General features: G+C 39.2%; 1 protein-coding gene across 4 annotated transcripts; it reads right to left on the bottom strand.

Moving 5' to 3' along the window:
- Window positions 1-21,087, bottom strand: TIAL1 (TIA1 cytotoxic granule associated RNA binding protein like 1). Of its 4 annotated transcripts, none has more exons than XM_048310586.1 (12): window positions 20,850-21,084; window positions 14,180-14,276; window positions 10,812-10,961; window positions 10,459-10,513; window positions 10,062-10,149; window positions 8,082-8,157; window positions 6,073-6,181; window positions 5,698-5,793; window positions 5,529-5,613; window positions 5,116-5,239; window positions 4,500-4,639; window positions 1-3,631 (listed from the first exon to the last, which is right to left on the bottom strand). In XM_048310586.1, the coding sequence occupies exons 1-12, from the start codon at window positions 20,876-20,878 to the stop codon at window positions 3,514-3,516; spliced, it is 1,167 nt and encodes a 388-aa protein (XP_048166543.1). In that variant the 5' UTR covers window positions 20,879-21,084; the 3' UTR covers window positions 1-3,513. The 4 variants fall into 4 exon arrangements, with proteins under 4 accessions (XP_048166543.1, XP_048166544.1, XP_048166546.1 ...); XM_048310587.1 differs by having other exon boundaries at window positions 10,812-10,910; window positions 20,850-21,083; XM_048310588.1 differs by lacking the exon at window positions 1-3,631 and adding an exon at window positions 4,899-4,991 and having other exon boundaries at window positions 4,533-4,639; window positions 20,850-21,087.
- Between the last annotated feature and the right edge of the window lie 4,805 nt (window positions 21,088-25,892).

Genomic DNA, 25,892 nt, shown 5'->3' with positions numbered 1-25,892 from the left:
AACAGTGCAACAAAATCTTTTATTGCTGACCAGGAAACAGTTTCATGTGATTAAAACAAACACTTGTGCCCTTGTTCAAAAACAGTCAGATAATTAAGAAGTATCAGACACTAATCATGTCCATACAGTTTAAGTCTGCTTCCTTGTGTACAAACACAAGAAAAACAAATCACTATTTTCTGCAAAACTAAGCCTTATTCACTGTGAGACTTTTTTGAGTGAAATGAAGGCAATGGCTCTGGTACAGTGAATCGCTTCTCATGAAGTTATCTTAGTAAGAAGGTTCTGCAGGAAGAGTATGTCTAAAAACTGTTAGCAAATATACACAAGGAGGCAGGACTGATGAGAAGCTACCTTAGATTTACAGCCTTACTACTGCAACTCCGCAAAATACAAAATTATTTTGTATGAAAATTTTTTAAATAAAACATCTTTTACATGATGGCAAGTGCATAGTTTACAAGTTCAGCCTTGTCTGCCTGTTGTCAGTTTTACAGCAAAGAGGGACAATGCTTTGACAGATGACAAATACAGGATAAGCCCTTTATCATGTTTCACTTTTATTGAACATTTTCTGCAAATGCACTTGCTTTAGGTTGCACGCATCAACTTAAGCCATAATAAATCAGTATTTTTGAAATCCAAATCCTAGTGGTAAAGGTTAGGTAGTGGTCGATTTCTGTAGTTAGAGAAATTACAACAGTGTAAGTGTCACTCATAAAAGCAGTATGGTGCAAGAGGCTCTTTGGTGCCAAAAAATTGTCAGTGATGCATTTATGAATGCTACTGAGTAAAAAGCAATCTAATTTACAACTCTTCCTCGCAGTGCTAGAGAAACATTAAAGGACACTGGAGACTCCCACATCTTGAGCAGTCTGCGAAGAAATATCACCATTACAGAAAAGCTGTATAAAAATCAATGACAAAAGACTTAAATCAGAAGGTATAACCTATCTTTCATCCTGAAATACAGGTCAGGTACGGCCCAGCTCTACAGCAGGCATATTAAATAATCAGATTTAAAGTGATCTACACATTGAGACCTGAAAGATCACTGCCTTAATCTCACACCCATTTATATGGGCATTTATGTGGCAATGTACTTGCATCATCTATATCTTCAGTAGCGCCTAAAGAACAAACTGCCTCCACACCAGCATGCACCCAGAACAGCCGTATGGCAAACACCTAGAAGGATGTAGAAACCCCAGATTTCAAGTGAAGCCTAAGAAATCCTAAAGAAACTCACAATTTGTATCTCTACTGATTTGTGACTTTTTAAACCAGCTGAGTGTACCAAAAACACAGACTTACTTGTGAGGTTTGTCCAAACTACAATGTATAGGCCGATCCTCGCGTAGATATACACATATGTACAAAATTTATAGAAAAACAAGAGTCCTGTAGACAAGATTCCTATCTTGAGTGGAAAGACACTACATATACCCTAAAGGAGAAATGGAGATAAAGGGCCAATTCTGCCATCACGAGCACTCGTGGTTCCACACTACCTTCAGTCATTATTGCATGCATTAGATGCCCAGAGTCACAGCTACCTCTGGTGCAGCTGAGCCAACTGACTAAACTGCTCTTCCACTACATCTCACTTTCAGCCCAATCTGAAAGTCAAGGTACTACTCCACACATCAATAAAAGAGGAGAAAGAAAACCCTCATGTGATTCGCTACAGCAATAAATGTAGTTATTTGCACAACCTGGCTGGGTTTAACACACCTGCAAATCTCCATTTCAAAACAGACTATTCTACCTCGCAACACCTGCATGGTCAGAAACAGAAAAGAGAAAATATACAGCTTCTCAGACACTCACTTAGAACTATCATCTCTAAAAATCAAACTTTCTGTTTCTTTTAAAATGCAAGTTTGCTTCACTGAACTACCACTGCAAATCCTACTCTTTCCCTTCCAACCGTGCCTGCCTCAGCATTCCAGATTACAGCTGAGGCATTTGCACCCTCTAGCTGTCACAGGGAGGACACATTACTTATATCTAACTTACATTCATTTTCAACTTCAAATTTATTGAGGCAGTTTATATCAATGTATCCATAAAATAATTCAGAAATAACCCAAGTATACCATTTAAACAGCTTCATGATTTATCCATTTACACACTCAGTACACATACAACCCAGCCTCTGTACAGGTTCATCACATGCAAACCACCCATAAAGACAAAAACTTTAATTAAAAATAAGTCACAACTCAGTGTACTGTTTCAACTGCATCTCCATTTACCAAATGGCACATTGAATATTCTCTAAAATAAGATGTTTTTAACAATCTTGTTAAAAAATTCTTGGGCAAAATATTTCTAGACTTAAAAAACATCAAGATTTTTCAAAACACTCAAGATACTATACAACTTATAATAACCTTGAAATAGGTTTACAAGGTTGTTAACCAAGGTATTTACATACCAAATAATGTAAAGCAAAAAATTTGTATTTCTAATGACAAAAAGGTGATGCATTAAAGATTTATGAAATTAAAATTAAGGCTCTTTGTTATAGTTCTTTATGTAACTTTACATAATAGCCAACTTTGGAAATGTCAGTCTTGCACATTCTTGTCAATCTACTGCATTAAAGCAGTAGAGTATATTAAGTATTACTTTGAATAATTACATTGCTACTTCTATGTTTGAGCATGCTTTTGAAACACTGTAATTATGAAATATTTACAATGTGTAGCCTTCAAACTTTATGTAAAAGCCCAAGTATGACTGTCTGATTTGAATACAAACAACATACTTGTAAAAACGTTTTTACTTCTCAAAATTAAATGTAAACCACTACAGTTTTAACAAGCAAACCAGCTCTGTAAAGTTTCAACGTGTGCCTGAATGTGGACAGTAAAAGTTATGTGAAATTTCTCAGACAGTACTGTTTTTCATTTCAGACTCAACTATTCATCATATCAACTGTTTTCTGTAAGCATGTAGAAAAATTAAATATTTTTTAAAAAAATTATTCCAAGACCTCCATATACTTAGAGCTATGTCCGTAGGTTTCTTGAAAACTCAATACTGTCTCGCAGGTTGTGGTGATTGGTCCACAGTTTATTTCAGGATGTGTGTTCAACTGAAAGCAACTCGCTGTTTTTCAATGTCATTTCTCTTAAAAGCACAATGATATAAAACACTGAAGACAAAACAAAAAAAAAAATGGAATGGTAACCTAAATATCAAATTCATTAGCCATTTCTCCTACTATATCAAAATTTGTAGTCAGAATTGTCTTTATTGACTTTATTTTTAATTTTTGTACACAAAGAAAAACATGTTCATATCCATCATGAACAAAAACTTAAAAAGGCAGAACTAGAAGACATTTGTGTCCTTCACCAAAGCAAAGCTGTGCTAAAGGTTCCAAACATTTCCATTTTTAAAATAAATATTTTCTTTTTTTTCATTGTCTACATTCCAGTCTTCAGAATGTCACTGGAAACTGCAGCCTATCATGAAATACACACTTTTAAACAGAGTCCCAGCTCACTGCGTTTGGTAGCTTGCCATACCATATCCAGCTTGGTTAGGTATTACAGGAGCACCTTGTCCCTGGGCAGGTTGAGCACCAAATCCACCCATCCAGGCAGCAGATGGAGATTGGCTTAAAAAGAAACAGGATGGTTAAAAAAAAGTAGGGAAAAGCAACTTAAAAAAAACCCCCAAAAACATAAAAACATACTTCCTACTCAACTACTTGTATCAAAATAGAACAGTTTATTCTTCTTTTTAATGAGTAATTCAGGTTAAGCACTACAACATGTGATTCCTGAAAATATCATGAGCTTTTTAAGAACAAAGGAGAAAAAGCCCCACAAACCTTGGGTACCAGTTGGATATGGCACCTGCCTCCAAAGGCATGAACACCCACAGGTGGCTGGAACTCAACATCAGTGATGCAGAAAGGCAAAATACACCCAATACTTCATGGGCATGAATGCCAGTGAGAGGTTTAACAGGGCTCAATACATTTAACTGGCACCAGATAATGAAGAACTAGGCAAACAAGTTATTTCAAAATTATGTTAAAACAAAGAGTTCTTGTGAAGACTTCAGTCTTCTAGAGATCCATAATTAAAAGCCCATCCAAATTCTGAAACTGCACCAGTTCCAGTGTCTGTGTGTAGTTCCTTCTCTCTCTGCAGGCAAATACCCAGGCTCCTGCCTCAGACTCACCACCTCAAGTAAGAATCCAGAATATATTTAGATATCAGACAAGACCGACCACCACCCAAAATTTTACCACACTGGGTGGTCTTTGTGCCTCCACCACACACGAAATGTGCCACCGAGTACAAGTCAGAGCAACTCATCCCAGTATCAGCTCCATGGCAAGCACTGAACATAAGCTTTAAGCACACAGGAGTTCCCCTAAGGTTTTAAACCTTGCGCAATTCTTGACCCAAATGAGCATGAAACTTAAGATACAGCATTCTTGGAATATTCTAAAAAAATTAAATAGAATTACTCACTCTACTCCAAAACCCTGTTGATTCCATGCTTGGCCATACATTCCATACGATGGTACTTGCCACCCATTAGCCATATATTGCCCATACTGCTGTGGATTTCCATATACTTGGCTCCATTGCCCCCACTGACTGTAATCCACCTGCAGAGAGAATAATCCATTGTACTTCAGGTTCTAGAGATGGTTTATGTTGCATTTGTGCTGCTGAAGGCAAAGTTTTGGCTATATCAATCAGAGAGCAAAAACAAGCAATAACGAGATCTGAAAAATAAGATGTCACTCTGACTTAACTAGGTCCTTGTACTGAAAAATGTATTTGTGTGTGCTTGAAACCCCAAAGACTATTTGGTTGGATAGCCACCTAATCTGCAGTTAGCAAAACAGCAAGAATTAGAATTACCTCAAAGTTTCTCCCTATCTTGGATCATATCCAGAAGACAGTAACAGATATTCCATCAAAATCACTAGCCCAATTTGATGAACTGGAACATAACTGAGACAGAACATGGAATTTCATAAGAACTCCACCACAAAATTTAGCCATTATAACTGGGAAGTCATTACAGGTATAAACACAATTGCTTTTGTAATACAAAGAAAAGGTTAAGTACAGTTACCTGTTGGAAGTTTTTAGTCATATCAGGGGATTCTTTACCCCAATAACATTTAACAACATGTCCTTCAATTGTGGTTCCATTAACTGAAACAATAGCATGTGCAGCACTTTCATGGGTTGAAAACCTAAAGAATGTAAAAACAAACTAATGTTATGCTTTACAGTACTTCCTCCTGATTACCTAAAAAACAGACTCCATACATACAGGAAATCCAGAGAAAAACATCTGCTTTCACAAACATTCATCTTCTCAGGTAAAAATGTTGGTGGCCCTTTTTACAAGTTCCGAATGATTCTATGAATATATGGTGACAGCTTTCATTGTATCAGGACAAGTTCAATCCAGAGAAATTACACAGAGATGAAGCATTACTACATGCACAGACCCAGAGATTTTGCTTTCTCTGTCCATACCTGACAAATGAGTAACCTTTTTCTGGAAACACCCTTATTTCCATAATCTGTCCAAACGGTGAAAAAGTCTGTCTCATAAGTTGATCTACAACACAAGGTGTTTTTGAATTAATAATCATCCTGATGTCCAAAAAGTTTCAATAATAAAAAACAATAGAACACTTCATACCTGTTAGCCCCGAGGCAATTCCTCCACAGTACACAGTACAATTTTTTGGACTTGACTGATTTACTACGTCTTCAAATCTCAACTGTTTTGTATTATCTATAAAGAGAGAAGGCTGGTTTTCAGCAGTGGGCTGACAGTAACCCAGACACTTACCTTGTACACAAGCATGAATTTTGCATTCAACAAACACATTCAATACTTTATGACAGACCAGTAGTGCCACCACTATGTTGATACAACATACCAGAAACTCTATTCAAGATCTGGAAGGCAAGCTAATATGCGATTTAAGTTACATGATTGGCTTACGTTTTATTCCCCCATTGAACAGTGACAAGACAGCAAACACAACACAGCGGGACATGAAGCTCTTACTTTCTTGTGTACTTTTGGGGGCTGGTGGTTTCCTTGTTGCCCAGTTAGTTCTGATCTGGCGGCCTCCCAACCACTGGCCTCCCATGTGTACAATAGCATTTTCTGCATCCTGAAGAGATTAAAACAGAGATTGTAGCACTTCCAAACAAGAAGCATGTACAAATCTACTCTCAAGACTTGGTTATCAGTTAATTTTACTGAGAAAACCAGTAACAGTACTAAGAGTATGAAATTCTGAATAATCATAGCAGGCAAACATTAATTAACATGAAGGCAACTGGTTACAGAGAAGTCATTTGGTAAAAACTTCCTCACACACATTTTCTACACAGGCTAGAAGCCAACTGCAATCCTACACATACTACCTGTATATATGCCCTATGCAGACATGTACACACACATATTTATACCATATATACATATGCTATACAAGCATCTGCATTAGAATGTTCAAAAAGCTGCCCAAAAAAGCAGGAAGGTCATACAGATGCCAGGACCAATTACTGAAATAAAACAACTATCATTAAATGTTTCTTCTGCTCCCTGGAGACATGCAACAGATGCTTTGTAAGCTCTCTGTGTGTTAAAGCTATTGTATGAACACACATGAGAGTCCATGGCCCACACAGAGTAATTTTTATCTTGAACATGAAACAGAAGACAATCTTTGAGTTCACATTGTAAGCAGAAACATCTGGTAAGCAAGGGTAAGTTTGCTAACAGCTGCAAGGAGCAATTTGTCTCCCAACTGCTTTGGAAGAAGACAGGCAGAGCAAATAGTTAGTACATGTTTTAAATGCTTTTCCAAGGGCACAAAGCTTAAGAAAAAACCTGCCAAGCGCAAGAGACAAAGAAAATGTGGACAAGTTAAAGGTGAGCTGCTCCCAGCTGGAATTTTCTTCTCAAACTCAGGACCTTGATCCTTCTAGGTTTTAATTACATTGAGTACTCATTTTGAAAACACATAAATACAAAAATGAAATTACGAAAGATGACCAGTAAGAAAAGAAAAACCCAACCTAAAAGACAAAACCAAACCACCACACACTAGAACACCCCAATTTATTCAAGCACCCTTGGCTCCCAAAATGTGGTGAATACAACATAATGAACTGACTAGGAAAGGAAAAATTCTCTGCTGAATCTTGCTGCTATTCTGCTTGAGGATCATAGCTATGACAAAAATGGAACAGAGCCTAAGCCGTAACTGATCCAGTCCAATGCAGGAGTTCCATTTTCTCTTAACTGTGGTATGCATTAGGAGCTCAGGCTGGAGTACCTGAAGTCTGGGAGCATATCCCACTTCCCTAAACCTAGCAGAATGATATATTCTGAAAAACAGGCCTTAAAATACCAGCTCAGAACAGTCATGCCATAACCCCACAGGTCCAGCTGCTGTGGGAATGAACAGCAATCAGGACTTAAAATTGAGAGTACTTTTTAGTACTATGTTTAGAATTCATCCATTGATTTTGTAGAATGAATACAAATTTCAAACTGGAGTTTTTATGGCTCAGTCTGAAAAGAATCCAGTAACTTTCATTCCATGACTGGGAAGAGGGATTACAAGGAAATAAGACAGCTACTCCTTGCCCATTTCAGCTGTAATGCAGAACAAACAAAGTGTAACTGGAAAAATACACTAAATCAAGGCATTCAATTGCAGTATCTTATGGCATTGGCAAATCCAAAGAAATTAAAACTTTTTTTCTGATTATGACAGCTCCAGGTAACTGTTACAGATGATCAAAAGAGATCTGACATGTCAGACTCCTGATCACATGAACAGGCTTTATATGCCTAAAATTCTGAAACTGTGTGTTTTTCCGATGCAAAATACTTAAGGAAAATGATTGACAGTTCCCCCACGTTGTCCCAAACATACATACATCTCCTGTACAGGTGAATTTGTTTCCCTGGGTGAAGTCTAATAAACAGCAAAGACATAAACAGGCAAAACTAAAAATGGAAGACAGGAACTATTTTAAACCTGCATTGTGATTACTCACCAGTTTGTTATAAAAAGATACAAAACCATAGCCTTTTGACTTTCCAGTTGCCATATCTTTAACTACCCGTGCATCCCTGTGAAAAGAAGCACAGCTATATGAGGGTAGTATTGATAACCTGCAAAATAAAAACTAAAAGGAACCACACACACTGTATTGTGAGCATAATTTTTTCTTATAAATTCAGTTAGCCCTAAAACTACAGTCATTCCTGAACTCTCCCTATTGCTTCTTTACCTGTTAGAAAAAAGCAGTAGGACAAAAAAAATAACATGTAATAAACATGCAACCTATGCACATAACCTATACTGGCTATAACTAGAATGTTCAAATTTGAAGTATAAGAGAAACAAAGTTTCCTTTTCTAATATTCTATTGGCTAGGGTCCTCTAAGGTTTACTGTTCTATAAATTACTGCAACAATTCTATCTAATTTACCATGCATTTTCTAAATAGTTAAATGTCTTCTGCCTAGTGATACAAAATATATGAAATATTAAAAAAATCGAAAAAGAGGAAAAAATAGGAATTAAAAGGCATACATGGCCTGTTAACAGATTTCTTTATTTTTCTTGGTCAATTCTCTACCATCATTTTGGAGTTTGGGTAGCTGTAAATTTTGAAAAATTGACATTTTCAGAAATTTAAGAAAGGAGAATAAAACTAACAACAATGCTAAGCACACCAGTACGAAAACAACAAATTTACACAGAAATTTTAGTGAGTAAGTTAAAATGATTGGAAATATAGAACTGCACTGAATATAGAATGTTAAAATGTAAATACTAAAATATGTATATATAAATAATGTATAATAAGAATAAATAGAAATGAGAAAAAATCTACAACTGAGTTCCAGTGTGCACAGTTCCTTGCAGTTAGCCTTCAAGATCCTGTCCATTCTTATGAGCAATTCTGCAAAATAACCAGAATGCTATTACTTTTAATTGTGACTTGGACTTTAGAAAAACTGCAGGTCTCAGGTATAAATATAGATTGAGAAACAGAAACCTGAATTATTCTTTTTAAATTGATTTTTAAAACAGTACTACTTACCACATTAAGAGACAAAAAAGCAAAGTAAACAAAACAGCAGAGGTAAGAAATAAGATTTATGATTCATTTAAAACTATGCGTACAGAACAAGAGAAAAAAATAAGAATTTTGTTCTTAGCAATATATTCCTGTAAAGTAGTACAAAAACGTTCATGTGCAACTTTGATTTTTATAAAGATAAACTGATAGAAGATAACAGACTTTTTCTGTAGCAGTACTCTTTAGGACATATATACTTTAGCACTCTCAAAGATTTTGTAATGTTAAATATGTTCAATTAGAACACCAGGTCATTTAGTATCACCTGAATTGTCCAAGAGAAGTTTAAAGAAACATTCTCGTAACTGGCAGAAATGTGCACATAATGTAAAGCCACTATTCTTTCATTTAAGGTATTATAATTGTAAGCCATCCCATTATCATCCAAAAAAACAGATTTCATTCTTATTAGTATTGGCTTTTTTCAAAATATTCCCAAGTTATTAACTAGCTGCTTTATAGAATTATATTCCAATTTTCCCAGTTTTCCATACTGCCTATGAAAATGCAGCAAAAATGCACATAAACCACACCCAGGATACAACATATACCAGTTGTCAAGTCACTACTCTGTATACATTCTCAACACCAAAAAGTCACACTTAGAGCAGTAATTAAATTTTAATAAAAAGATGAAGGACATTAGCATAAAGATTAGGTTAAAAGCACAATGCTTTCAGCAAACCAGAGCACAATTACATCACTGTATTTACACCATGAGACACACTGAGATACAACCCCTCTTTACTACCCACCCACCCACCACAAGGAAATGAACAGCAGAAAAATTATCTCAATAGATAAAAAATAACATTTCAACTTAGAAACACATCTTCACTATCATATTTTCTAACTGACAATGGAAATGTTTACGATGATACTTACGATATTTTACCGAAAGGAGCAAATGCTGACTTGATGTCTTCTGTTGTTATTTCTGGACTTAAATCCCCAACGAACACATGGAAGTGATCTGAAAATAAATAATTTACTAATCAAATATTTAACTGCTATCTAAAGTTTCAACTCCTGAGAAAGTGATGCTCTGCACACAGCACTGGGAACAGGAACGCTCAGGATTCCATGTGAAGAGCAGCAGCAATTTAATCTGTCCACTCCGGTTTCCCCAGTTGTAAAGCAGAAACAGAAGAATTAGTTTGCAAAATTCTATTAAACACTAGATGGGAAGGAGAGAAGTTATGTTTAAATGCATTTATGATAAATTATTACCAATTTGTGAAGTATTTGTGTACAAGTGATACTGTGGCTTTACATTACTTACTGGATGTATCTTTTTTCTGGCTACTTGGTGTTGTTGCCCAGTTTACTTTGACCTCCTGAAAACAAGTACAAGATTTAGTAAAAATTCATAAAATTCTTACATTTTATAAATTCATTCAAGGGTGGGTTAAAACTGTCAACGTTTACAAATCATCATTCAGTATAAAACACCATCATAACTAGAACATCACAAACAATACATTTCCTAAACAAGACTTACTTTTTTTGTATCAATATTTTTAAAAGATTATTCCATCAATATTTAATCTTGGTAAAACATCTTCAACAGTTTTATTAATATTTTCACACAAATCTGTATTCTTTAAATCTAAGATTACCATGTGAGCAACTTACCTTTCCCAAAATTTTTCTCCCATTCATAGCAGCTAATGCAGCAGCTGCATCTCTGTGTTCATAAAATTCCACAAAGCAATAAGGGTCATTGCTTGTATGCTGCAAAACAGAAAATCCAACAGAAGAGTTGACCCTTCTGCTATCGGGTTGCTGAGAAGAAAATCCAGGAAAATATATTACTTATAGCTAGAAACTTCCAGAATTATTTGCATCAGATTTATGAAATAGCCTTTGACATTACACTTAAATGCAAGAATTATTAAGATGGACTTTTTATTAAAGGTCTAGCAATTTCTGAAGGATAGTTTGCTTTGAATGAGGACTGAAGTTTACTGAACTAAAAATAACTTATAAGAAAAGTGATCTGCAGACTGGATGGAAAGGAGGGGAAAAAAGGGGAAGAATGGAGAGAAGAACAAAACTGCCCTGTGCAAATACTCAAAGCTAGAAAGGTTTATTCCCCAGATACAATTTTCTCTTGCTCTACTTAAGAAGTCTTTCCATTTATTTGACTGAAAACCACCAGCAGGCAGCAACCTGGAAGCTGCATAGTCTCAGTCTCAAGTGAAAAATGTCATACCCAACAGCTGGGGAATAACTTTTTAAAAGAACTCAAAATAGCTTGACTGAGGGAAAAGGATCTTAATCAATTGACTGTTAACTCTGTTAAACCTTGAGTACAACCTGTTTTTGTAGGATGGCCTATCAAATCACCTTTAAAAATACTCACTGACAGAGGTCACTGAAGAAATAAATGTACCAGAGTATAAAGTGCAAAGAACAGAAGAGTTTTCTGAAAAGCTGATCAAGTGGAAAGGATGTCTAGAATGCCAACTTGAACACTGGATTTTGATCTACCTCCAAGACGTAATGAGTACACAAACTCTAACCAAAACATTTCCATTAACCACTCTGCAAATGCATGGACCTAAAGATGACAAACACTAATATTACACTAAACAAATTATTTCTCACACGGACAGGGAAGGGTCTAGCAGAGAGAAACTGTTCTGGCATCAGTATTCTCACCTATCAATCTCCCCCAGTGCCAGGTAGAACACAGCTGTAAGTAACACAAGTTAAGAGAACTCTTTTCCAGCATTCTTATTTAACTTTTGACAACTCACACATACTTACACTGATGAACAATTCTAATCCTTCTCCCTACAGCTGGATTGTACAGCTTCAAACATAGTTCTGTCTACCTCTGAAGCTGTTAAGATGCAACAGTTGAATGGATCACAAGGCCTTTATACACCTGAAATGATCATGGAGTCTGAAGTCATCCTCCTGAACAGTCAGTACTTGGGGCCTCTAACCGATGCACAATGAACAGATGAGAGAAAATGTACCTGAGATCATAAAAAAAGTTTCAGCCACAAAGTTCTCTACAAGCACATTCACCTCAGATGCCCCAAAAGAGAAAGCCTTAATTCACCTCTCCTCCCACACTACTTTGGAAAGCCCATTTAAGACTTAGAAAATTTAGTGCAGTTTATGCTTCAAATGAAGCACAACCTTACTTTTAGATTGTAGGAAGGTCTTCTTTAGCACTGAGAACTTGTCTGAACACAAGAAGAATCTCTTTTAAAGAGAGTCAGGTGTTCAAACTACCTACAAATCTGTCTCACCACCCTGAGTACTATATACCCCAAAACGAACACTAGAAATCTTTCAATACTTGACGTGTTCATGTCACATACTCTTAAGAAAGAAAAAGAATGATTTGATAAACCAGGCTAAAATGGAAAAATCACGAGTTTTTAAAAGGTGATGGTGGTAGTAAGAATGGTAAGAAGCAGCTAACCATGACTCAGTTCCTAGGAAAGGTTTACCACACACCATAGAAGGATGGACACTATGGACAAGTCCTGTGACAGCTGCAGGCCAATCCCAGTCTAGAATCCAACCTGCATTTGCTGTGACTGCTTGGTGGCAGGTGCTGAGCTCAGCCCAATGCATCCACCTCTGTGACTGAATACAGCTGCCAGCAGTTTTTGTTTATCTACCAGTTTCATAAAGATGTCTCACTTATGGGAAGATCTTAAAACCCTAAAGCCTCAACCAAGGTGAAATGAGTGCTGGAATTTGTCATCTGATCCTCAAGAAACCAAACTGATGCCAACATGTCTCAACCAGCCAAAGGTGGGAGCAGCAGCACCTTATGTCTGTAGAGCACACGACAATCAAAACTGTTTCTTCAGAGAAAAACTAACAACTGTGATATTTCAGCCTTCTGTTATTTTTCTCCAATAAACTTAAAGCAAATGCAGCAGGGAAAAGTGTCACATGGGAAATTATTAGTCCAGACAAGGATGAGAGTGATGAAACAAGCAGCAAGTTGATGATAAGCTAAAAACAAGGAAACAAACAAGCTGTGTGACACACTGAAAGGAAACAAAGCCCACAGGGGAGCTTCTAGTAGCATTCCTAAAGAAGTCTGGTCACAAGATTTGCCTTCTAATACTTTCCTTAACAATCTTGACAAAAACTAATATAACTGTCCTCAGGAAATCTGTAATTGCAAATCAGTATGAAGCATAAGATGTAGCAAAAAGTACAAAGAGCATACAGAAACCAGAGATGAAGGACCAAAGCTTAAACCTGGTAGAAGCTCTGATTAATCCCTGCCTGCTCAAAGCTTACCAGTTATAAATGTAAAAGGAAGGAAAAATATCAGGGAGAGAGAAGTTTTGTGGGATGTGTCAACAAGCTCACAGAAATGGCTACCAACCCTAAAGGTACCAGAGTACTTACAATAGAGACAAGAAAGCATTAATACTTACCAACACTCTGTGCAAAAGACCTTGTCTGGAATACTATGGAAATTTTGTCACTTTGTTTCAAGAAAAAAATAATTTAAGAACAGACAGGTGCAGACAAGAGCTATTTGTACTGGTGCAGACAAGAGCTATTTGAACTGGGTCAGAAAAGTCCGAGGAAGAGCCAAGCTTATTTTGAAGGATTTTTTACTTTTCATCCATAGCAAAGAACCATTTATTCAAGAGGGAAAAGAATTACTGAGGCTCATGTTCAAATAAAGTGAAAAATGCACAAAATAGCCATGAATAACATTTGAAATAATAAGGTTTCTGATCAGCAGAACAATGTGATTCTGAAAAGAGGAGTAACAATCTTTTAAATAAAGTGGAATCTCATCATCAGCTGATAAAAGGTATGTCACAGCTACAGGCAAAAGCACTGCACACATACAGTCACACAAAACACAGTCACAGCCAAACACAGTCACAGCCAAACACAGTCACAGCCAGTAATGTTAAAAGAAGCCCTTAACTCCATTTATTTTGGACAACTTAGGATAAAGTTACATTACATTTGCTACCCCCCCTGGATGTGGAAGGCCTTACCTCTGTTATCATTTTACAGCTTTTGCATGGTCCAATCTGGCTGAATAACTGAAGTATGAGAACCTCAGTCACATCTCTGGAGAGGTTTCCTACATAGCTACACAAGGAAACAAAAAACCAAGATTTTAAACCAGAAATCATCATCTTTTAAAATGTAATTATAGTTTTTAGAACTTAAACGACTATGAAGAATCTCCCTTTAAAACATCTCAGGTGTCTTTAAAGACAATATTTACAAATTATTTCATCGTTTTAATGCAGTATTCATATGGTTTCTAAATTATAACATTGGCCACACAACTGAGAAGTGAAGCTTGATTCAGACGTAACACTGGACACCAACACCTAGTGCCAATCATGTCCTTGGCAGAGAGATGTCAAAAGTATGAAGAACATTGCTGAAGAATGTTGTGTAGAACAAGCAACCAACTGGGCAAAGATATTTTAAGTTTCCCTTCCCACTGAGTATCTCATAAAGAGTACTTCTGAATTTGGGTACAAACACACATCTAACTCCCATGAGCTCAGGAGCAGCTCTCGGACAAATTGTGCTGCCTTGCAAGCAATCAACTCAACTTTTCTGTTTTCCTGAACATTTGGAAAGCCAGCCCACTCACCAACAGACAAGGCAATTTATGCAGCATTATGCCACAGGAATGTATTGTACAGCATCTATCTCAAGAGCTCCCACCTTTGTAATACCCCCAAAATTCTGACAGTGTTATTTTAATATCACTCAGACTTCTTCATTTTTATTGGTTTGTAAATCTTGAGAAATAATTCCAAGTTTTGAAATACTTAGCAAGTTTAGCTAAGAATCCTAGATTTACCAGGTCACAATAATGGCTGAGAAAGTCATGAATCCTAAACTAAATTATTTTTAACAATGCGACTAATATGCAATCAAACTGTAAACACAGTGATCAGTTAAGAGAAAGGCTTGTCACAGTAACAGATGTCAAAAGCCATCAGCAGAGGGACATTCATCATCTTTACAAATAAGCCTGTCAAGGCATAAAGAATTCAAGTGCAACCAGTAAGATGAGTAGAACTTTCTGTGTTTTAGAAGTTGAAAGAATATACATTTTATTTATTTTACTCTGGTCAGTTACAGAATGTCATAAAACTGCAGACTAAAGTCAGCCTGAGCTGTTAATACAGTTTAACAGTATTAATATAGCTACTAATACTGTTCAACACATAAATGTTAACCAGCATTTCTTAGTCTGTGCACAGACCAATTTATTTTGAGTAAACTAAAGGTGTGCTCTGAAATTGCTCCGAGAGACAACCCTTGAAATTTTTTGAAAAGCAATTTCTGTTTGACAGCTGGACTTTCACCCGGATCAGCAAAATTAAAATGGACGTGTTTGTTTTTATCAGAACATCACACAATGTTATCAACAAATGTTTGTTTATGTTGTTCTTCTTTCAGCAATTATGGGACAGCTCTGCACTTTCTCAGTCAGGACTTCAATGCTACAAGATCCAGAGTGAGTTTCTGAAGTACCACAGCACCTGAATATAGAATGTCCACTAAAATCCTTCATGTACTCACTACTTTCTTATTAAATACATATGAATTAACACAAGTCATTAACAGAAGCCTGTATTGTTATGAAGCTTTTCACTAGAGAAGTTAAAACCTGCAGAACTCTAAGACCCCTTACAGGACAAATGGTCTATCTCACTGACTTTCCAGTTCTATCCTGAGAACTTAGTAGTTAAACATTTATCCATACCTTCTTTCTGAAATATTAACTAAATTTTTGTTAATCATTCACCAAGATTAAATTGTAAATCACTAATAGCTTTTAGTGGAAATTTTAACCTTTGCAGATACTACTAAAATCAGATGGAAAATATGTATCCCAGTAGGAATTCCAACATGAAGGGTCAGTGGTGCTGCGAACTTACTGCTAGTACTGGTTTCCTCTGTAAGCTGCAGAACAGTATTCATTAATACTGAGCCTTCACAGCACACTGACACAGTAGCACTGACATGAAATTAAATAGAGTGAAGTCTTATTAATATTATTTCTACTGCAAATCAGATACAGTAAGGAGTACAATTAGTACTAACAAAAACCCAAATATCATCCTCTTCTGCATAATATTAACATGAATTTGCACAATACAAGAAGTCTAAAAATCAATCTGGAGAATTCCTCTTGGTCTGACAAAAATTTAAAAAAAATAAAGGCCAGGGAAAGCCATTCCTCAGCAATCTATTCTACTAAGGTAAGAAAAGTTACACAAACTGCTAGAAGATATAAGATACACTAAGGTTTCTTTTGATACCACCATGCCTTCAGCAAGATAGTTGTGAGACTGTTGCATCACAAACCTTAGCTACAAAACAAGCTGCCTTTTCATAAAAATCGGAACCACCTTGACTGCTAAATTCAGATAGGATGTGAAATCCTACTGGTCCATTAATTCCCTAAATGTATATGATAAATATTGCCTTGGTGCATAATATTGACATTGGTGAGAGGCCTTCCCACCTCTCCCAAGTAGCTAAAAGTCTGAATCTTCAGTAACACACACACTGAGAACACTGCACAATAAAGGTTCATGCACAAGGACAACAACTGGAGACCCAATTCACTCAAACTGCATGTAAAACATGGGAATACAAACCCCTACAAATTTGAAACAATATCCTAAAAAGACAGACTTGATGGTTACTTTCATGTCTTTAAGCAGACTGCAGTAACATCACCTTCTTCACTACTAACTTCATTAAGTTAGAGATGACTTTAACAAAAACATACAAGCAAACATCTTTGGTGTGAATGTTTGAATACTACAGAACTAAAGAAATAAATATATTCACCACATTAGGAACAGACACCTTACCTTTCTGGAAACCTAAAACTTGGCTGCGCTGACGCTAATCACCCACTACACACGGCCAACCCATGGTCAGCTTTCCCCTTTCTAGCTCAACTTACACGTGATGTAACATAACAGCATCTTCTATTCTACTTTAGGAAATCAAAATTTTCAGAACCACACCCCAAGAAACCACATGACTCCTAAAATGCTATTGTATGGTATTTCAATCCTTTTGGACTGATACAATCTACAGGATATATTATGCAAACTTTAAAAAAATTATAAAACCCAGCAGAGCAGAAGCACTTACTAAACTTTTATAGGTGGTCTTGGATGATGTGACAGGGGCAGCAAAAGTTGTGGCTTTTTGCATATAGGCAATAATGTTTGCTCCCTTCTGCAAGCCTGAAGCACTTAAATACCAATTAATAAGCAGCTACAAAAAACCCCAACAACCTATAGAGAGATAGATGTCCTGACATAAATTTTGATCTATTACACTTCTGAATGCTGCTGACAACACAAAGAACAACAAACTACTTGAAATTCAGAGATCTTGTAGAACTAGCGAAAGAACACCAAAGGCACGTATCAGTCCATAATGAGTTTTAGAACTCAACTCTTTGGGTTGAGCAGAAAAATTCTCTCTTTGAAAGTAAACAGATTTGTATTGTATCCTAAACAGGGAGGTAAGAAAGGAACATTTACAGCCACTACTTTTAGGTCCACAAAACTTCCTTACATCCTTTTTTGAGGAAAAATAGTAAATCTGATTTCTCTCTCACACAGGCAACATGCAAGAAATGGCAGTTTCCATATTTAAAAGACAAAATTATGGTAAGCAATAAGGTAAGGTAAGGCTCAAGAGCCCATGGAAATTCTAGCAGCAACTCTGCCTAGTGCTTGTGAGCTAATGGAAATAAAATGATACCAAGAAAAATCCACTCTGTAGCCTCCTCTAGGAGACAACATTCCTATACAAGAGCTGAACTGAAAAAAGTTCAAGAGAAGTGAATCTGGGTGAAGCCTTACTCCTGCACCTTAGCCACATTCCAGGCTTGGAATACAGCATGGCATGGCTGATGAGATAACAACTGTAGGTATGCAGTGACTTCACGAGCAGTCACGGAATACCTACAGACCACACAAAATATTCCTAAAAGCATTAACAAGAATATACAACTTTGGAACTTTTCTGGTTGTCTGTCAGAGCTGATAACGTTAGCAACACATCAGGTTTCTGATAGTTTAGTTTCCACCTTAAAGTGGAAGCAGGACTTTGATACAGCCTGTGAAATCTAACAGTACTCACAGAAAAGAGAGCTTTCAAGTGTTCTATTAAAACAAAACAAAAGAGAACAAAAAAAAAATCAGAAGCTCACAGCTCATTTTAGGACCAGCTAAAAAATTACATGTAAAAAATCATGCAAAAAGACCCCCCTTCCCAAACTGGCAGAAAATATGGAAGGTTATTCTTCACATTTCTATAAAGTTAAGAAATGTAAGAAATAAAAATGCAAATGGTGTCAGCTTTCTATAATAAGCCTCAGAAAATATTCTGAATTCTTACAGGTTCATGACTGGAAACAACCTAACACCCCTGTAAGTACTGCAAACTGAAACAAACAATCCTTATTCCTGAGCTATTTAAGATGGGCATAAACATTGGGTGAACAGTGGTTAGGTACATTTTGCTTTTTAGAAGTTAAAAAAAAAACTGGCTTGCAACTGTTAAAAAAGAAAATTCCTTCCTAATTTACAGATTTTGGACTTCATTTATTCCTTCAGGAGTGAAAAACTAAGACATTCATAAAGTACTGCTTAAACGATCAATCAAGTGCTTTTGCACATGGTCAAACAGCTACTGAAACAATTTGTTCATTTTCTTGCCCCTCCCCCTCCCCAAATAAACCAAACAATGAAAACTTACAAGTTCAACTAACAATATTTTTATTTGTTGTTCTTAGGGGACAGTGAGTTTTATTTATGAGATTACAACTGCTCTATATTAAAGGCATTGCTCAGGATAATAATCTTTGAAACACAACTTGCAATTCTAAATTTAAGACATTTCAGACAAAAAGTAGGGACAAGAAGGTAAAATGTAAAAAATGCTCCAGTGAAATTTTTGTCTTCCATGCAAAAAGCCTACAAATAACTACAGGAAAGTAACCCTTTGTGATTGTGGTTACTACAAAACTACTAGGAAATTAATGTACATGTTGTTTATTAGTTTAACAAATGAAACAGTCACACGTGTGCAATAAACCATGTGGGGCAGCTGCAGAGATGCTATTTCAGACATCTTACTAGGAATTTGGTTTTTTCATGTTAGTGACTAAGTGGGCTAAGTCAGGCCCTTGATGGATGTGTTACTGGGAAGAACCCATGGCCAATGTGGTGGCAAAGCTTGTCAGCATTAAAAGAACATTTTAAAACTTAGTGGGAATATAGCAGTTATTAAAAAGAAAGAAAAAAAGCCAATCATGAAGAAAAGAACCTTGAAAATAAAAGTGAATAAAACACTGTGTGACTCTGCCCTTTTCCCTCCTCCTATTCTAAAACAACACTGAAACCTAGATCCACTCTCAGGGCCAAGCAAACTCAGATCATTTGGGTAATCAACACAAAAAGCATTTCAGATATGCCTATTTAAACTACGCATCTCAGGGAGCAAGGACTAAGGACTTATACTACACTATAAACGAGTTAAAAGAACTTTTGCAGACATAGACGAAAAATCACAAATTGCCTTGAGAAGCCTTTAAATGCCATGTCATCATTTTGAGAGAAACGTGAGAACAAACAGAATTATGAGACATTTTACTCTGTTTTAATAGTTTCTTTAGAGTGGCTTTCAGTCCAGACTATCTTTGAGAGCTTTTCTGAAGGCTACTGTCCCAAAAGCTAAATAGACAAAGATTTCATTTGCACTGTCCTGAGCTGTGTTTGTCATCTGGGCAGCCCGAGCATGAGACTGCCTTTCTCCCAGAGACAGCCCGAACGCGGCACCGCTCACAGAGCCCGAAACACCCTCTGGCAGCTGAACTGGAAATCGGGGAACTGGTTAAAATCAGCAGCAGCACAAAATCCGTGCTCTCAAGTGCCCAACCACAAGTGCGAGCCTCCCCCGTTTACGCCAACAGGACAAAGAAAATTCATCAAAACCATATCCGCAAAGCTGAAAATAACCCTACAGCAACCCAAACCCGCTCAAATTTGTATTTTTAAACAGAAAACGGATGACAGCCACCAAGTGACTAAACAGCCCGGAGAGACACGGCCAACACACAGTTATTTCTTTCTGCTGGGCCCGATGCCCTGTTATTGAACCACACCGTGACACGCTGGAGGGAAAAGCGATCCCTCCCGGTTTCCCGGCGCTCCCCATCCCACCCAGCGCCGGGAGAGCACAAAGAACTTTCCCAGCGCCGGGACCGCGGCGCAGGGGGGGCCCGGGGGCGGCCTGTGCCCCCCGGGGAAGGCTTGGGACCCCCGCCTGTACCCCCAAACCTCCGGGGACAGACCCTGGAGGCTCCAGGGATGGACCCCGTTATACCCCGGGTCCAGCTCCGTTTCGCCCGTGTTTTCCCTGGATCGGTACAGCGCAATCTCCCTGCGGGCCGCCGCGCTCCCCTCCCGCTCCTCTCCCGCTCCCCCAGCCCGGACCCCGCTCCTGGCCCTGCCGCACACGCTGTGTCCTGCTCAGCCCCCTCCGCTCCCCCGGCACCCCTCGAGGCCCCGGCCCCGCTCCCCGGGAGCGCATCCCTGCCCCCGCCCCGCTCCGCCCCGGGCCCGCTGCCCACCCCGCCGCCCCCTCCCCACTCACAGGGTCCTGGGCTGCCCGTCGTCTTCCATGATGGTGGGCGAGCGCCGCTCTCCGCAGCCGCGCCCGGGGGCAGCGCCGGAGGGGCTCGGCGGCGCACGGAGGCGAAGGGAAGGTGAGGAGGGTGCGGGCGGCCCCGGCTCCCCCCGCTCCGCGTCGCCCCCGCGCCAGGTCCCGCGGCCGCAGATCCCGAGCGGGAGAGGGAAGCGGCACCACAAAATGGCTGCCGCCACCAGACGCTCAGGAAGCCGCGCTTTGCGCAGGTGCCGCCCCGCGCGCTCCCGGACCCGCTTCTCCTTCCAGGCCCCGCGGGGCGCGATGGGGATCGTAGGCACGGCCGGGCACGGCGCGGCGGGGCCCCGCAGGCTGCCGGGAGTTGAAGTTCGGCCGGCCGCGCACAGAACGGCGGCGTCGCACGGCGGGAACTACAGCTCCCGGCATGCCCAGCGGCGGCGGCGCCGCGGGGGAGCGCCGGGGCGGCCGCGATTGGCCGCCGGCAGCCCGGGAAGATTCGCTTCGTCCTGATCCCGATCCCGATCCCGATCCCGATCCCGGCGCTAATCCCCGCTCCAACCAGGGGCTCGGCCCCGGCCCCGTGGAGCGGCACGGAGGTTCCAAGGCTCCGCTGGAGCGCGGTGTCACCGTGTGCGGAGGACAAACGCCGCGATCCGCTGCGCCCCGAGGCTCATCCCGGCCATTCCACATGGCCTGTGCCGGCCGGGAGCGGCTGAGTTACACTGGGATGTGTCACTGCGGCGAGCGTCAGCCTCTGGAAAAGGATGGCCAGGCTGAATGGGGCTTGGAGCAAGCTGGCCTAGTGGAAGGTGTCCCTGTGTGTGGCAGGGAGTCGGGACCAGATGGTTTTTTAAGGTCCCTTCCAGCTCAAACCACTCTGATCCCGTGATTCCCAAGAATATATCCTGATGTCATGTGCCACCCGCATACATGTGTAGGTACCACCCCAGCCTGGCAGAGCATAGGCACCGTATGAGTTCATTGCAAGGATTAAGAGATGTGTGATGCTTAGGGGGCCCACCGAGAGAAGCCAAGTTAGGAATTGTCAGCGAGGAAATGGATAAGGATAGCTCTGCACGGGCAGAGGATGAGCATCCTCACATGCAGCTCCTGCAGAATAATCGCGGCACTCTCACTCTGGAAGAAATTCAATTTGTACATACACTGAATATTCAAGGACTCTTAAATATCCCCCCTCTTCCAAAATGGTAATATCACAGAGAAAACTGCTTATATAGTTATCAAACTCAATATTTTCATGCCTGCTGCTCTCACAGTAGTGTTTTCCTCTCTTTAACTTAAACATTCAAGACTGTTGCTAGGCACATATCTCTGGAAGAAGTTGTTCTAGGACATGGATGCAGAGAGGTGGCTTAAGTGACTTTAAAAAATTTATTAAAAACACAGAAGGTTGAAAATATAAGGAATTAGTGGGGTAATTTAAGCATTGATTTTGAATAGCCGGAGATCTGCAGGCAAGGAATCTGCATGTCCAGCAGGGATCAAACACTTTGTTGTTTATTTCACGTTTGGTCTATGGGCAGCAAATCCCAGGAATTCTCTGAGTGTTGTGACATTTTCCAGTGCCTGCAGCTCCAGGAGATGGTGCAGCAGGACTGGTGAGGTGCTGTGAGACAGAATGGTGTTGTGGCACCCAGAACTGACCAGCATCAGTATGTACAGCACTGCCTGAACTGCCAAGTCCCTGGCAGTGTTTTTTTTGTCTAATGCAGCAATAAAAAAAATAAACTTAGGTTAGTTTCATTTTCAGAGATATTCAAGGTCCCTGCAAAAAGTGGGTGTACATTTAATTACAGCAACATCCAAGGAGTGAAGCCCTTTATAAAGCAATTAGACACGGACTGAATCTTCTCCAAGTGTGTACTGAGAATGAAGCTTTTCTACTGGGTTTAAGATCTGCAGTATTCACTGCAAATCAGTTGGATAGCACTGATCCCAGGAGAAATTCTCTGGAAGAAACTCCACTGTGCAGCTGTGTTTTCCCATTAACATGTACCTTTTTTGAGATTTGTTAATGGGGGGATCAGACCCAGCCAACATGAATTTAGGAAAAGGCAAAACCTGCTTGACCAACCTGATCTCCTTCTATGAGAGGGAGACCCAGCCGGTGGATGAGGAAAGCCTGTGGATGTGTCTATCTGGACTTCAGCAAAGAGTTTAACACCATTTCCCACAGCATCTTCCTGGAGAAACTGGCTGTCCATGGCTTGGACAGGGGCTCTGTTGGGTGAGTAAAAACCTGGCTGGACGGCTGAGCCCAGAGAGTTGCCCAGATGGTACAACAACATTACAGTTTTCACTGAGTAGTGACTCTAGCAAAGGTTTTGGACTTGCCTCTTGATTTATCTCTGTCAGAGCAGCTCATCTACTGGAAATGGTTAGCTTGCATAGCTTATTCTTAATTCCAAGTCTGGCAGCTCTGCTGTGGCAGTGAAATCTTGCAGAGATGGTTTGCTGACTTGTCTTCAATTCAGCTCTAAAATGAAGGCACTTTTAATTTTTTTTCTTTCCTACCAAACCCACATTTTACAGATTTATGAAGAAAATCAAGACACAAGAAAGGTTTGAGTTCTTAACCAGTACCTCAGGGTACTGTAGGTCCAACTGGGGGGTAGCACAAGCTGCCCTAGGAGGGCAATGTTGAATTAAAAATAGGGACACCCTGGGAGGCAGAAGCCAGTGCTGCCTCTGGCACTGCTGCTTTTCCAGAAGGGAGAAGGAAGGTATGGGGCAGGAGGGAAGGAATCTGGGAGAGCATCTTTGAGGAGCTGTTCTCACCCAGCACGATACAGAGCAGCAGAGATGCTGTAAGATGTGGGACAGTGAGGTCAGAGCCCCGATGGGAAGCAGGCAGAAGGAAGCTAGACTTAAATACAATCTTTTCTTGCTCTCCATCATCTTTACTTCAATAGCAAGAGGGTTAGTCTTGATATCCAGCCTCTTTTAAATCTAATTGCTTTGGTTTTTCTTTCTTTACAGATCAAATTATCCTTCTGAAGAACAGCAGGTGCAGTGAGACTTAAAATAACTCTTCAAATGGATGCTTTCAGATGTGCAACAGAAATACCTGGGGCAAAATTTGATGGTCTCCTCACAGCTGCTACCCAGCCCTTGGTCAGACTGGTCAGACTCCTGTGAGCTAACTGGGAAGCAGCACAGAATTATGGAATACAACCAGGAAAAGAGCCTGAACTTAAATCATGTCCTGAAAACATGCTTTCCACTCCTGACCTTGATTTTTTTTGTTTTTTATTTTATATGTTTATTCTCCCCCAAAACCTAATGCTTCATCTAGATGGAATGTATTTAGTTTTACCTGACTTAGCTGGCAGGTTGACATTTACAAGGAGACAGGGCTAATAGTCTGAGCTATTTGAATTTTGCAACTGCTAAGCACACACACACACATGGATATAGCCAAAGCTTTTCTCTCTCTCACAGCAAACAGGTAGGAAATCAGACCTAGGTCAGGAAGGGAGCTGAGCAAAGTAAACAAATTAAATAATAATTCATAAGTAAACAAAAAAGGAATTGTCAAATAATTAAAACTTTTAAAAATCAGAAAACGTGAAGAAGGATCAGTTAGCTGCATCAAAATGCTCTTTTATTTTAATATCAGTTACCTTTAACTAAGAGGAAGATATCTTGCCTGTAGGTCAAAACCAGAAGAGTAATTTCTCTTTTTTTCATAGCTCATCAAGCCCATCAAACTCGTCTAAAAATCTGTTTGTAATAACTGACAGCAACCAAATAAAACAAGAAAAAGCAAATTTCATTACAGCTTTATGTTTCAGGGAAACACCCTTTTTCTTAAAATTTCAGCAGGAGGCTGTGAGAAAGGAAAAGATCTCTTCAACACCTGCTCCCACCTAATTCCTCTGAGCTGAAAGTTTCTCATGTGGAAGTATAACTTAACCAGGAAGCATCTAGAGCCTTTACACATGGAAAGGTCATTCCACTAAAAATAAACATAAAGGCACTGCCAATCTACTGGAAGTTTAGTTCAAATGCCATCCAGAATTTGTCATCTGTCAGCTTCCTTGTTTGCAGCAAGGTTGTAAATGTGTTCTAAAATACAAGAAAACTTTCTGTTATGTCACACTGCTCCTATCATAGAGCATAGATCATAGTCTAAACTCTGAAAAAGCATTGGATGGGATCAGCATCAAAATGTGGTCTGGCAAAATCAGGGAGTAAACTACACAGACAAACGGATGCAGTGGTGCTTTCCTGAGGTACACAGAGAGAAACTTTGAAAGCTGTACCTCTGTCTTGACTGGAGCTGCTTCCAAAAGCCAGAAACTTCACAGAGTCTTTATGTCATTAAACCAAACAAAGATAATCCAAGAGAATGTGACTCCCTCAACATCTTAACAGGAGACTGCTTATCACAATTACCCTAAACTTTGATTCTTGCAGTTCAAGAGTTTGTTATACCAAAAGCATGAAGCAGAACTGTATAAGACATGTCTTCATTTTCCTGTTCAGAACCAAAAGAATTGTTATTCCAAACCTATTTGTTTTTTAAATGTGTTTCTGTCCATTATGTTTACTTCATAATCACTCAACATAATTACTCTTTGTTTAATTATGATAAATAATGATGAACAAGAATGTTCTCGTTGATCGTACATTAAAACATAACTTACTGACACATAAATGCACCATATTACAAATGTACAACCTTGCACAAACTCTTACAAAAATTTTGTTTCTAAAATTTTAGCCCTGGAACAAGCAAAAAGGGGAACCATGCACACAGATAAATGTGTATTGTAAAAACAGGGTGGGGATTCTGTGCAAAAGTCACCTGGATATTCTTTGACTAGTGAGGGTGTAAACCTGCAACCTGAAATTCTCTTCACGTATTTTCTTTTGGGAAATCTGGCTGCATTCACATCAGAGAAGAAAGAAAGTGATGTAGGATAAAGTTGTCTGGACATTATCAGATCACAGCATCCCCCACTGTGTGTTCAGTACAAGGCTTCAGTCATGAAAGAGTCTTTCTTT

The sequence above is a fragment of the Corvus hawaiiensis genome, chromosome 8, assembly GCF_020740725.1.
Source record: "Corvus hawaiiensis isolate bCorHaw1 chromosome 8, bCorHaw1.pri.cur, whole genome shotgun sequence".
Taxonomy (NCBI): Eukaryota; Metazoa; Chordata; class Aves; order Passeriformes; family Corvidae; genus Corvus; species Corvus hawaiiensis.
This window is presented reverse-complemented; position numbering and strand designations above follow the sequence as displayed.

Coding starts and splice junctions, on each gene's coding strand:
- TIAL1 (XM_048310586.1), bottom strand. CDS start 20,878: ATGGAAGACGACGGGCAGCCCAGGACCCT. Junction 14,277..20,849: donor GACGGGCAGCCCAGGACCCT/GTGAGTGGGGAG, acceptor TTCCTTGTGTAG/CTATGTAGGAAACCTCTCCA. Junction 5,240..5,528: donor AAAGGTTACTCATTTGTCAG/GTATGGACAGAG, acceptor TACATTCTTTAG/GTTTTCAACCCATGAAAGTG.